The sequence below is a fragment of the Pieris rapae genome, chromosome 4 (assembly GCF_905147795.1).
Source record: "Pieris rapae chromosome 4, ilPieRapa1.1, whole genome shotgun sequence".
Classification (NCBI taxonomy): Eukaryota; Metazoa; Arthropoda; class Insecta; order Lepidoptera; family Pieridae; genus Pieris; species Pieris rapae.
This window is the reverse complement of record NC_059512.1, coordinates 3,425,174-3,437,847: the sequence shown is the minus strand read 5'-3', so window position 1 is coordinate 3,437,847 and position 12,674 is coordinate 3,425,174. Positions and strand designations below refer to the sequence as shown.

Here is a 12,674-nt window from a genome sequence, read left to right as displayed (position 1 = left end):
AATTATAAAAATCCCATACTTGACGCGGGCTACACACAAACCGTGCTTTGGCTTTGGCTCTTACCATAAGCCAAAAGGAAAAAAAAAGTGACAAGTTTAGGCAATGCTTTATTGATTATTTTTCGGAATTGTATCCGAGGCCGAGAGCTCATAAAATCTTCAGAGAAAATTGTACCTATTTATTATATTACAGTATTTTCTGATTTAAACGTAAAAGTGTTTAGTGATTCAAACTTATTAATTTCCAACTTTGTGTCTAAAAGTGTAAAGGAAAACCTAAACGTCAATAGTCTTATCAAAGATTTGTAAACATATCTGATATTGTGTTTAAAGCATATTAATCTTAAACTATGGAGATAGACTCATCTAACATGGAAGAAAATAATCAAGAGAAGCAATCTGTAGAAAGCTCAGTTATTCCAGAGAATGAAAAGCCTGAAACGAATATTCTACCTACACCAACAGCTCCCAATAATGTTAGTGACATCGATTCCACTTCAAATTCTGTGAGCAAGGAAGGCAAAGTAAAGAAACCCAAAAAACGTAAACCAAAAGTTCTTCGTGATGTTACTGCCCCGCGTCAACCGTTAACTGGTAAATATCTTAGAACTGAGTTTGATTTGCTGATGTGTCTAGATTTAAATAAAAATCTATTAAAGATGAATGAACTAAGAAATAAAAACAGATAAATATGTAAAGATTGAATGCAATGATTGGCGTTATTGCAAGATTAAAAGAGCCCATGCAAGCATAGTTGTGCTACACAATACATACAATTTGGAATTTGGATCACAAAGGTTGAATTCTGAAATACTCGTAATTTAAGTGGAGGAAAAGAATTTCTGGAATATATTGTAAGATAACATTTTAAAATTAGACCTTTGAATCCTGAATCATACTATAAATGCTTTAAATGAATAGAGTTTTAGGAGCAATGTAAATATAGTAATAGGTTTAAACTATTTTTATTATACTGTTAACAATACTTTATAGGATATGTTAGGTTTTCAAATGAGCGTCGTGAACAACTTAGAGCAGAACAGCCAGAGCTTGGTTTTGCAGAATTAACAAAAAAATTGGCAAGCGAATGGAGTAAGTTACCTGTAGAGGCAAAACAACAATATTTAGATGCTGCCGATCAAGATAAAGAAAGGTACCTGCAAAATTTATTGTAGTTATGTCATTTTATATTTTAACTATTGCCATTAAATAAATTATGCAGCTTTAAGACCTAGTGATTAGTAATATACTACATAAACTTGTTTTAAATGATAAAATCTTCTATATCATTATATGTATTTAAGTATATAATACAGTTATATATTCAATTCTAATAAGTCATTCAAAATTATTATTAAAAAAATAAAATGTTTACATATTTCATACAATATTTTAGATGAAAGTCTTTCTTTAAGGTATATGAAAGAGTGGACTGAATATAAAAAAACAGACTCGTATAAAGAGTTTCGGAGACAGCAAATGGAACAAAAGGATCCTAATAGTTCAACAAAGAAGTTAAAGCAGATCCAATCAAATGACAACAATGCTGTTTCAGGTGAGAATCTAAACCGTAAATCGTAACTTATCACATATATGTAGGATTTTTTTTTGGGTCCTAAATTTACAAAACTTAATTTTTGTTTCTTTTTCTTAAATACTAATTGTGAAGACACTGTTTTAAACAAGAGGCTATTTATACAGGTAATGCACTCCTTGATCAAACAGTGCCAGTAACAAATACCACCTCAGCCATCACAAACAATTCAACTCGTCTAGCTACTCCACCCAGAACAAGACCATGTGTGACACCAGCATTAGTAAGTATCTTAATACTCTTAAGTATGTATTCTAGAACATTAATATAACTTTAATCAAATAAATAAAATGCTTTCAAGAGCTGTCAATTTTTTATTTGAATTTTTGGAGATTGTGACTTGAAATATCAATTGGAATATGGGCTAAGTTTTTAATTACAAGAAACCTAAGATATCTTAAATGGCGTGAGTCATTTGTAATCTGTAACATAATATGCAGTATAAGCTTCTTATTCTAAGGTATATTTTCCCTAAATGTAGAATAACTCTGAGTATGGCAAAGATATACAGAATGAAAACTGATACAGATATAAAATAAACAAAATTAAACTGTGTATTTATTATAGGAAACTTGTTTCCCTGTGTACTAGGGCCTGGTTTCAGTTCCCGGCAAATAATAGAATTTTTTATTTTTTTTTAATAAAATTACTAATCTTTTAATCACAGGGAGAGGATCTTGGTGATACAGACATACCAATATTTACGGAACAGTTTCTCCAGCACAACAAATTAAGGGAGTCAGAGTTACGACAGCTAAGAAAGGCCAATTCAGATTATGAACAACAGGTAGTACAACATACACATACTGCCATTTTATTTTATCTAACTAAAACTTAGCAAAACTATTCCACAACTGGCAAGGGTTCTATTCCAAAACGATACTTTATTATAAAGCGGTTAAAAATATGGTTATATTTAAAAGGTATTTAATGAGGTTCATTCATTCTTTATATTAAAATTTTTACAAAATTGATACAAACTACGTATATATAATTTAAGCAATGATTTGGTGATTAAATTAGTTATCGTTATATCGGTGAAACGAATGGAATGTTCTGAAAAGAACAGTTATATACGTTTTCGTTAAGATACGAGTGTGTTCTGAAAATAAAATTTTTGTCAGCGTTATCGCAAGGCTACTACGACATCGAAGTGTTCTATGAAGAACACGTTTGAAAGCTACGGTCGCAACCTACGGCGTTTATAGTGACTCCCGATGTGCACTCGAATGTGTTGCGGGTTCAAATCCGTGAGAAATAAATAAATAAATAAAGCGCGTTTCAGCAACAAAAAAATAATCATTTTTGGGTCAAAGCGCATGCGGGCGTGGCGGGAAACGAAAGAGCGGATCAACTGGCAAAAGAAACTGCGCACCTAGAAGACGCGCCCGTGTACAATAGATTCCCCATATCGCCTTTGAAAAACTGTTTACGCGGAAATACGATAGAAAAATGGAATCACAGATATCGGAACGCACAAAGTTATTCTTTCCAAATGTTGTTTCGACTTTTTCGACAGTTAAACAAATGAAACCAACGGGATTGATTACCCAGATGTTGACAGGTCGCGGTGGATTCCTGTCGTACCTTTACAGATTCAAGATTAAACAAAGTGCTGCCTGTCCTTGTGGCGATGCAGACGAGGAGACATTGTTACATGTTCTGACCGAGTGTCCAATGTATGGATACGATAGGTTTAACACTGAGCAAGCTATGGGCATAAAAGTAACGGAGACCAATTTAAGGGAAATAATGTTCAACGTCAAATTGAGGGGCATATTTTTGGCATTTGCTGTAGTGGTTATACAAAGGGTGGTTAAAAGAAACAGGCAGTAGGGTATTAACATCGGAGTTACAAATACGACTTATGTAAGATACTTAATGCCTCCGATGACTACATAGTCGGAGAATTGGGTAAAAAATATTAATAAAAAATAAAAGAAACGCAACGGCCGCTGCGCCCAGAAAAGGGTCAAATTTTTGCCGCGCCACGTTTTTGTAAAATCATGAGCCAGGTAGCGACAGATCCCTTTCGTACACACCCTGCGCGTATTGGCTGAACGTTGTAACACAGTATGTCATCACTACATTTAAGCATAGGCTAAGTTTTCTATATAAATGTACATAGTTTAGAAAATAAAGATATTCCATTCCATCTTCACCTCTTCTCTACTACTAGGGAGTGTTATTTTACGCAACCAAACAACCCTAAAAATGCTTTATTGACTTATAATAGTTATATTAATCACTTAGAAAGTATACTCTTTTCAAGAATGCAACTTTGCAACGTCACGCTGAAGAAGTGAGCGCGGCGACAGCTCGGCTTCGAGCAGAAACCGCAGCTGCTGCGGAGCGTACAGCTGCGCTGGTTGCACATCACAAAGCACTTGTCGCTGCCTTGGTGCAAGCTTTACAGTCCACTATTTTACCTCTATCAGGTACTTATTCTTACTTGTCTCTCAAATGCAATATTTTTTACGAAACAGAACGTAATAGACCTCGGTAATCACTTTATTGCCTTTAACAACATGATCAATAAAGTTGATGATTGTAGATGGTAACTCAAAAACCTTTAATACTTTGCAGTTCAGACTTTTACGAAAATCTCTGTCAAAAAACTTTTGAGACTTCACCCTAGCTCTTATTTAAAATGTATGTGTATATAGTCTATAAATAGTTTTGTTTCTTCACCTTAAACAGTTGTACAAATTTTTAAAAACTTTATTATGTTATGCTTTCAAAGGTGGGCCAGAAGGTGCTACAGAAAACAATATAGAGGAGTATATGGAAAAATTGCAAAATATGGTGACTGAGAACAAGAACAATACATTGCTAAAGCAAGCTCTTGACAATCTTAACTATGTTTCATTTCATCTGCCAGCCCTTGGTTAAGACTTAAAATCTAGGAAAAATACCACCACCTTAGAAAGAACCACACACACAAATGTATAATTATTTATTTGGGGAGGATGACACAAGAACAATAGCCAGGATTTAAAAGTTAAGAATAGCAATGAACAAAAATTTGGAGGAGGCGTTCATTTAGAGATAAGCCGATTAGTTGTAATAATAACAATAGTAGTAATTGTATAGAAGAAAAAATAAATAAAATATTACAGTAAAGATTAATCAAATTATATAAATAAGAAGAATCTAAACAGAGATTTGCTTGGCCGGCGACGTGCTGAAATATGACGGTTAAATGGTAAACAAAAAAAATATTTAGCATTCCCTTATCCCTATCACTGCTGGGGAAATGCGTTACTCTAGCGCGTCAGATATAATGATAAATTTTCTCGCACGGCAGGTAACGAGGGATGTTTAGTAAACTCTATAGCAGCTCCTATTCAGACTACGATTATTAGACGATTTAAACATAACGTAACGTCTAAATGAAACATAACATGTGAAAACTCAACACTGAAGCGTGTCAGAATATTAAACAGTCTTCATCTTGATATAAGTTCTGATCAATAATCTTACAAATACATATGTGGAGAATTTTTGGTTATAAACAATTTTTTAAGGACAGTGGCGCTAAGTGTGATTTTTATTAACGATTCAACTATCTCGGTTTGTGCAAATCGGCAGATATCATACGTGATACTATCTTGAATCGTGACTAAAATAAAAATTGATCCGTGGCTAAGAATTTTTTAACTACTTTTATCTGCCGTTAGTGTTTGACACTATGCACATGACAAGATTGCTCTCCTTATGTTTTTAATGAATCTCTGCTTGGGCTTCTCTACTATAAATCATTGTTTAACAAAAGTATATCAAAATATTATTTCTATAATAAGAAGAATAATAAATTATATATTTAATTTGATGAATGAAGACATGGAATATAGTTTTGCTGTTCACATATTTTCTACACCACCTCTTATTCATGAAGTGTAAATATTGACAATAAAACAATTTAATACATATTATACCTTTTATTCTACATTACCTTATAATTGCTATCTATAATCTAAATTGCAAAGGAAAAATAATATGAAATAGTTAGACCTGCTACATAACTGCCAGGAATTATTCAAATATTTTCCATGGTTTCTATAGTGAAAATTATTGTTTTTCTGGAATTTTACAAATTTATGCTCAATCAATTACTTTGTATGCCTGTAGGCATAGTTATAGGAAAATTTGGAATTTTATTTATTCCTCACTTTCTTTATCAGAATTATGGTCAACATTAGAACTTTTGCCATCAACATCATATTCATGCAATTTCTTTCTCCATATTTTGATAAGCATATCCCAAGACCTTCTACTATACTTAGAATACTTGTCTGGTGTCTTAGGGTGTTCTTTTGCTCTATCTGATCTGAAAACATTTTAAATAAATATGATGAATGTTGGAAAATTTAAAAAAATGGCAAAAGTAATATTAATACTTACATAGGAACCTCAGATAAGTAATTCTGGTAGCCAACTGTATTTTTCCCAAAATCAATTTGTTTTTGACGTCTCTGTAGCACTGAAGGATCCGTCTCAATTTCTAATTGCTTTTTCGGTTTACTGCTGCCTCCACTACAATAGTAAAAATCATTTATCAATAACAAATAAACTATTTACTGTTCATTCAGTTAAAACTTTTACTTATGATTTATTACCTAGAAACACTTTCAGTATCATGTTCAGAATTATGACGTTTTTGTTTTTTTCTACGACTTGTTCTATCTTTGGTTTCCGACTTCATCTTTTCTTTAGTGGCTCCTCTACCTAAAAGACACGTGAAATTGTAGTTAAGTAATAACGACTAAATTAAGCATTGTGCTTTTCATGAACACTGCAAATAATAACAAACCATTTTGTTGTTGCATCTCATTTTCACTGGTTGGAGTGATACCGATGACACATACACTCATATTGTAGACACATAAATTCTATTACTATTAGAAAAAGAAATGCCTCAACACGCTTACGATAGTTTCGTAAAACTTTAGCAATTTTTAAGCGCAGAACAATAAATATTCAATCTTCAAGCAATTTTTTTTTTAATAATATTACATCTTAAACTTTCAAGTAAACGAACATTAATTTAATGAGTTTTTCTGATAATCAGAAATTGAAACATTTATCAACTTTGTCCCAAGCCTCACGCCAACCGTATTACACAAACCCGCGTAAACATTCGTAGAAAAGTAACTTGTAAGTCGTGACAAAATTGACATTGCAAAATATGGGCTTAAAAAATTGTGTTTTTGATTTATCTGTGGTAATGATTAACAGCCCGTTCACACATGGGGTTCCGTTTTACTGGTATGTTTTTAACGTATACGTCATATCTATAAGTTCTGTTCACAAATATGCTCCGTACTAGGGATGTGAATAAATAATCGATTTTTATTTTAATCGATTATTTTTTTCTTACGATCGATTTTTTGTAATCGATTTTATTAATTGTAAAAATCGATTTTTAATAAATCGATTATATGAATTAGGCATTTTAAATCGATTTTTGTAACGACGGACAAGATATATGGCAGGTACACCAGCAAAAAATAATGGCTGCTCATACGTCAATGACCAAAAATTCAGAATTAGACTTAAATATTACGGCACCATTATCAAATCTTAAAATGGACCCTCTCGATTTATGGAGAAGCTCTGAAGGAACTTTCCCAAGGTTAACTGCCTTGGCTCTGAAACACCTCTCAGTTATGGCCACTTCTGCACCAGCTGAAAGGTTATTTTCGAAAGCGGGAAATATTGTCAGAAAAACTAGGAACCGCATTTTAGGGAAGCGATTGCCAAAATTATTATTTTTAAACTCTTTGACTGAAGACTTATGGCAATAATTTTCTTAAGTTTTTTGATTTAATTTCATTTAAAGTGTGAAGAAAGCTTTCTTTTCTTTTTCAATGTTTATACCTAGCAATTATCGTTTCATTTACTATTTAAACTAATCGGTTTATTTCACTTTGATTCTAGTCGATTGTTTAGCGATACAAAACATTTGTGACAATTATTTATTTTAGTTTTTTTATTATTTAAACTCAAAGCTTGAAGAAAACTTTTTTTTCTTTTTCTAAGTTTGATACTTAAAATTATCATTATGTTTACTACTTAAACTAATCAGTTAATTTTACTTCGATTCTAGTCAAATGTTAAGTGATACTAAACATTTGTGGCAATTATTTATTTTAGTTTTTTTTTATTATTTAAACTCAAAGTTTAAGAATAAAATTATTGTGTTTTTTAGTTTTAAAACATACTAAACATTTGTCATTTTATTCATTATTTACCCTTATCAGTTTATTTTATTTTTTTAAGTCAAATTTTAAACAATACTGATGAATAATATATCTAACAAGCATTTTTCGTATGAAAAAATCGAAATGTCTACAAAAATCGATTATTTCCTCGAAAATCGATTTTTCACAAATCGATTTATCTTGAAACAAAAAGAATCGATTATTAAATAATCGATTTTTTCGACTTGAGGTCACATCCCTACTCCGTACAACATTCAACGGATCCGTCAGTATTGGATGCGATGTGTGAACAGAAAACTCGCAGTATACCACCGCTATTCTACTAGGATGGACGCTGTCGTGTTGTATTGGTACTATTACACTTATGGCCCAAAGATCTAGAAACTTATTGCTTATTATGGTACTTTCAGTTTACGTATGAGTAAGTTTTTCAATTATTTTCGTATGTCAATGTCTACTTTTGATGAAGCAAGATACTCATTGGAGGAAACGTACCCCATAACCGCAATACTTGCAGAATTGTTTTTGTATTTATCCACCGTCATCTCCCAAAGGACTAGCCTATCTTCCACCAAACTAATTAACATTTCTTTGTCTATTAACTTTTCCCATTCCTTGGTTGACATGGGTGATCAGTAATTATAATAATTATTACACACAATGACAATGTTCTACGTATCCGTAGATTTCTACTGTTCCGCCTTCCAGTATTCGATGACAAAACGGAATGTATTTGTTTTACGGAACGATATTTTTTACTGTATAAAGAATACTGTGCCATGTATGAAGTCGCTCATACAACTACATACGACATCGACGAAAAAAAACGTACACGATAAAACGGAGACATGTGTGAACCGTAACTGCAAAAATTAGCCTGGTACAAATGGTTGATTTTTTTTTAAATTAACGCATTCAAGTCGGTATGGCGGGCCGTAAGTCAATTGTATAAGTATGGCATGATACTACCTCTTATTTTTGTATGGACTATCGGGAAATACTAGAATAGGAGAATATACTTATTATTTAATCGTAGCAACAGCTTAATCAAGTAAGTTATAATATTTACCTTCTACCATAATCGGTATTATAAAAATCAGTTAGGGTCTCCTATTTTGCTTTATCTTCGTTACCAATGATTTAGAGAGTATATCAGTATATACTATATACTTGTAAACGGTTACTTTTTTTAACTGGAGGATAATAAAGATTACCACTTGAATATCATCATTGCACATGTAGAGAGTGCACTGTGCACGATGAGAGTTATCTGTGATGTGTAACTGCGGGTAAGACAATGATGATTTATGTAACAAAAATAATAGTAAATCTAAACAAAAGTTCCTTTCCTCAGCATAGCAGGCACATACAAGTAGCGGCACGAAACTCTAGCGCTGACCGTTATTGCGCAGAAGTTAAAAAATAAGATCCCCCTTAGGTATCTAGCGGAATGAAGAGCGTCGATTGGCTCTCCAGTCGCATTCCGGCCCCCGCACCACAGTATACACATGCGCAGCAATCCCCTCCTCGTATCGGCCAGCGCTAAACTTACATGCCTATAATAGTACAAACTACAAAGACCCTTATCGTAAATGTGGACGTTCTAACAATCTTATATCACCCCAAGGCTCGACGACACTATCGATTATCACAAAAAGCACTTGGTTCACAAAAAGCACTTGGTACACACAAGCTTTTAGTTTTTTAAACTACTACTTTGAATAAAACAAATTAATGGAGGAAGGCTATATCACTATACTCTATATATTTAATAATGCTATTACGAGGATCGAAAAGTGAATGAAAATGTTAGCACTTAGCACAGCAATAATTCTTTTTTAAATGTTTAGGACGAAGAATTGATAATATTTCAATCATAATATGACCTATTTAGGCTTCCAAGCATGAGTGCTAAATTTAGTATTTGTACACAAACTCGAGACGATTGTTTGGTAGTTTTTTAAATATTGGTAAACGATGTTGACAGAAAGCTGACTGCGTTACGTATACGATGTAATTAACGCAAAACTTATTTATAACTGTTACTTTGAATAAAAGTACTTGTAGATATGATTGTTTTAGAATAACGCTACATAGGGTACTATTGGTTTTTCCACCAGACCTTACCAAAAGGATCCAAGCACTTCAAGTCATCAGTAAGAAAATCATGAACTTATATATATATTTTTTATTATCATTTTCACAATTTATTCCAATTATTTTTAATAAATTGAAGTATTTGATGAACACTTTCTTTACCTCCTGTGCCACCAAGGTACTCTATTGAGAGTGAACATAAGTCTTCTTTCCAATTTAATTTCACAATTGCTTGTGATACAGGGTTGGGCTTTGAAATATTTTCTATTATTTTTATTTCAGATGATATATTTGAGGAAGCATCCACAGGACTAGTATTTGCCCCTTTTTCAACGGTACCATACATTATGCCTTTATTGCTTTCTTCAATTTTTTCTCTTAAATCATCATTATGATAACAATCTTCTATGCTTTGTATATCATCTTTTAATTGGTGCTCTAGGGACCTTTCAATTATTCCATTATTTTCAATAATTGGTGTATCGGTATTTATAATGCAACCCTTCTTGGGTTTTTTCATTAATTCATTGTGTAATTGCTTTTGAAGCCTTCTTTTACGCCTTTGGTGTGACCACGAATTTGTGTAAGCTATTATATTTAAACATAGTTCATTTTTCCTTTTAGTCAAAATTTTGTATTGAATTTTTAAATCATCCAAAATATTCTTCAATTTATTACTCACACTTTCCATAGTATAAGATTGGTCAGGTACTTTAGGAATTACAAAAGTTATTAGAGAATTCTTTTTCTTGGCTTTATCTCTAACAGTAACTAGAAAAAAAAAACAAACTACTTTGTTTTATATACTTAATTATCTTTCATTATGTCAAGTTATTAACATATCTGCAGTTATTTGTAACCAGCTTTTTTTAGACAGAATGTCTATAAAAATACAAACCTAATTTTGATAAATCCCAACTACTGTGGAAGGACCAAGCCACACCCCATCTTGTAACTCTGCCTTGACAAAACTCTGTAGTTGTGTATTTGATGCCTTCTGCTTTTAGGTCTATCAGAAACTCTTTCAAATTGTACTTATGTCCAATCATAGTAGTAAATATTCTGAAAATTATGGGAAATTAATATCAATATCGAAATACCTGGATTTAAGGTTATATAAATTACCACATTCAAACAATTCTGTAATTATTATAGTAATAATAGTTGTTTTAGAAAGACTTATTTTTATATGCTGCCAATTACCAACAAACTTGTATCTTAGTTATGAATTAAACAACTTACAGTATGTTTTCCTTTAACTCCTGGCTTTCCTCTAGAATTTGTCTACAAAATTGTAGCTCACCACCCTCTGTAACTAATTCTTGTGGTGACCCTGTAAAACCATTTTTAGGTGGAGGTCTGAAAACATTAGGTCAGATATAGAAAAAGAGATCAAAATTTATTTTGCATCTTTCATCTAAAATGTTTTATTTATATTGAGTAATTTACCTAGCTGGGCTTCGAGATTCCCATACTTCTTGTAAACTCACATAGAATGGAGGATTGCACATACAAAAGTCATATTGTAAATTTTCCTCCAGAAACAGATACTTAAGAGTAAATTTTGATTGATTTTTTCTTACTGCAATAAGATTGTTTTTAAGAAAACTCTGAAACAATGCTTTCATTTCACAAAATTCATTATAGTGTCACAAAAAATCAATTTCTTTATAGACAGTTTAATAACCTTACAGAGAGGCATTTGTTCATATTTATTACATTTATATGTTGCAGCCAACGAGCTTAATTAGCCACTCAATGAAGAACCTAGCCTTTTATCAAAACGGCGCCTCTAACTAGCAGCTTGAAATTAAGTTGGTTGCTGCTCATATATAATAATAGTAGAAGATAACAATTTTACACCATTTATACCAAAATTTTTTAAATGCACATCATATATTTATGGAAACAATATTTTTTTAATAATAAGAAAGGACTTAACATAAATATTAATACCATCCCAAGTTAACTTACATGCAATGAGGCCTTCTAAATTATTTTGTTTTACATTTTTATTAGCTATTTTTAAACTTTCATCATCAGTTTCTGTACCAATCATATGCCAGTTATTTTTTTTTGCAGCCAGTAATGGATAAATGGCACACGCACCAGTACCTATATAAAACAAGCACAATATTTTAGTTTCACCTACAATGGTGATGACACAAACAATCACTTAGTAGGTTTTATACCTATGTCAATGCCTTTTATATTACAACTTCGGTTAAAGGATTCAAGCAAATCTTCTATCCAAAGAATATAGTTTAATCTTAATGGAAGTGTTGGTACCAGCCGATCCTCAGGTATCGAAACATCTAGTTCAAAATCTGATTTAAGCAAACAAGCTGTTAAAACTCTTAGAACTTGTGGATCTTTAAAATCAATGGTTATTTTGCCCGTTACATCCTGAAAGACATTATATTTAGTTTGTTTAAAAATTGTAAATGTTTAAAACGAGAAACAAAGATAAGAAAATTTAATTGAAATAAGTAAATATTGGACTTACCAAACGACAAATGCTGGAAAATTGTGGAAACTGGTCGGCTAACTTTTTAAAATCTGGAGGAATTTTATAAATATTACGAGGATGCATATATTTATTCATAGCCATACTATTTTCTGTTTATGATCCTAGAAACAGAAATAATTGGCTAGAAAATCAGAAATAATCAAAGGCAGAAAGTAAAAAAAAGAATTTTCGTAAAACGCCAGACCTTTTTTTTTTAAATGTATTTATTAGTCGAATACAAGTCCATTGG

The 12,674-nt window shown here is 31.9% G+C and overlaps 3 protein-coding genes across 3 annotated transcripts; 1 reads left to right on the top strand and 2 right to left on the bottom strand.

Moving 5' to 3' along the window:
* Nucleotides 1-117: 117 nt before the first annotated feature.
* LOC110995118 (high mobility group protein 20A) lies at nt 118-5,400 on the top strand. The gene is made up of 7 exons (XM_022262124.2): nt 118-594; nt 994-1,153; nt 1,416-1,555; nt 1,702-1,817; nt 2,262-2,381; nt 3,867-4,032; nt 4,338-5,400. Exons 1-7 carry the CDS (start codon nt 351-353, stop codon nt 4,484-4,486), a joined length of 1,095 nt encoding a protein of 364 aa, XP_022117816.1. The 5' UTR covers nt 118-350; the 3' UTR covers nt 4,487-5,400.
* Nucleotides 5,401-5,520: 120 nt separating this feature from the next.
* On the bottom strand, nt 5,521-6,754 carry LOC110995119 (histone RNA hairpin-binding protein). The gene is made up of 4 exons (XM_022262125.2): nt 6,408-6,754; nt 6,214-6,322; nt 5,999-6,130; nt 5,521-5,924 (listed from the first exon to the last, which is right to left on the bottom strand). The coding sequence occupies exons 1-4, from the start codon at nt 6,466-6,468 to the stop codon at nt 5,756-5,758; spliced, it is 471 nt and encodes a 156-aa protein (XP_022117817.2). The 5' UTR covers nt 6,469-6,754; the 3' UTR covers nt 5,521-5,755.
* A 2,799-nt stretch (nt 6,755-9,553) lies between these two features.
* LOC110995152 (U6 small nuclear RNA (adenine-(43)-N(6))-methyltransferase) lies at nt 9,554-12,630 on the bottom strand. Its single transcript, XM_022262176.2, has 7 exons — nt 12,422-12,630; nt 12,108-12,321; nt 11,890-12,030; nt 11,365-11,497; nt 11,158-11,274; nt 10,814-10,977; nt 9,554-10,686 (listed from the first exon to the last, which is right to left on the bottom strand). Exons 1-7 carry the CDS (start codon nt 12,524-12,526, stop codon nt 10,019-10,021), a joined length of 1,542 nt encoding a protein of 513 aa, XP_022117868.2. The 5' UTR covers nt 12,527-12,630; the 3' UTR covers nt 9,554-10,018.
* Between the last annotated feature and the right edge of the window lie 44 nt (nt 12,631-12,674).

Coding starts and splice junctions, on each gene's coding strand:
- LOC110995118 (XM_022262124.2), top strand. CDS start 351: ATGGAGATAGACTCATCTAACATGGAAGAAAATAATCAAGAGAAGCAA. Junction 595..993: donor CCCGCGTCAACCGTTAACTG/GTAAATATCTTA, acceptor AATACTTTATAG/GATATGTTAGGTTTTCAAAT. Junction 2,382..3,866: donor ATTCAGATTATGAACAACAG/GTAGTACAACAT, acceptor ACTCTTTTCAAG/AATGCAACTTTGCAACGTCA.
- LOC110995119 (XM_022262125.2), bottom strand. CDS start 6,468: ATGAGTGTATGTGTCATCGGTATCACTCCAACCAGTGAAAATGAGATG. Junction 6,131..6,213: donor GATACTGAAAGTGTTTCTAG/GTAATAAATCAT, acceptor TTACTATTGTAG/TGGAGGCAGCAGTAAACCGA. Junction 5,925..5,998: donor TACTTATCTGAGGTTCCTAT/GTAAGTATTAAT, acceptor AAATGTTTTCAG/ATCAGATAGAGCAAAAGAAC.
- LOC110995152 (XM_022262176.2), bottom strand. CDS start 12,526: ATGGCTATGAATAAATATATGCATCCTCGTAATATTTATAAAATTCCT. Junction 11,498..11,889: donor TTTAGAAGGCCTCATTGCAT/GTAAGTTAACTT, acceptor ATCTTATTGCAG/TAAGAAAAAATCAATCAAAA. Junction 10,978..11,157: donor GAGTTAAAGGAAAACATACT/GTAAGTTGTTTA, acceptor CATAATTTTCAG/AATATTTACTACTATGATTG.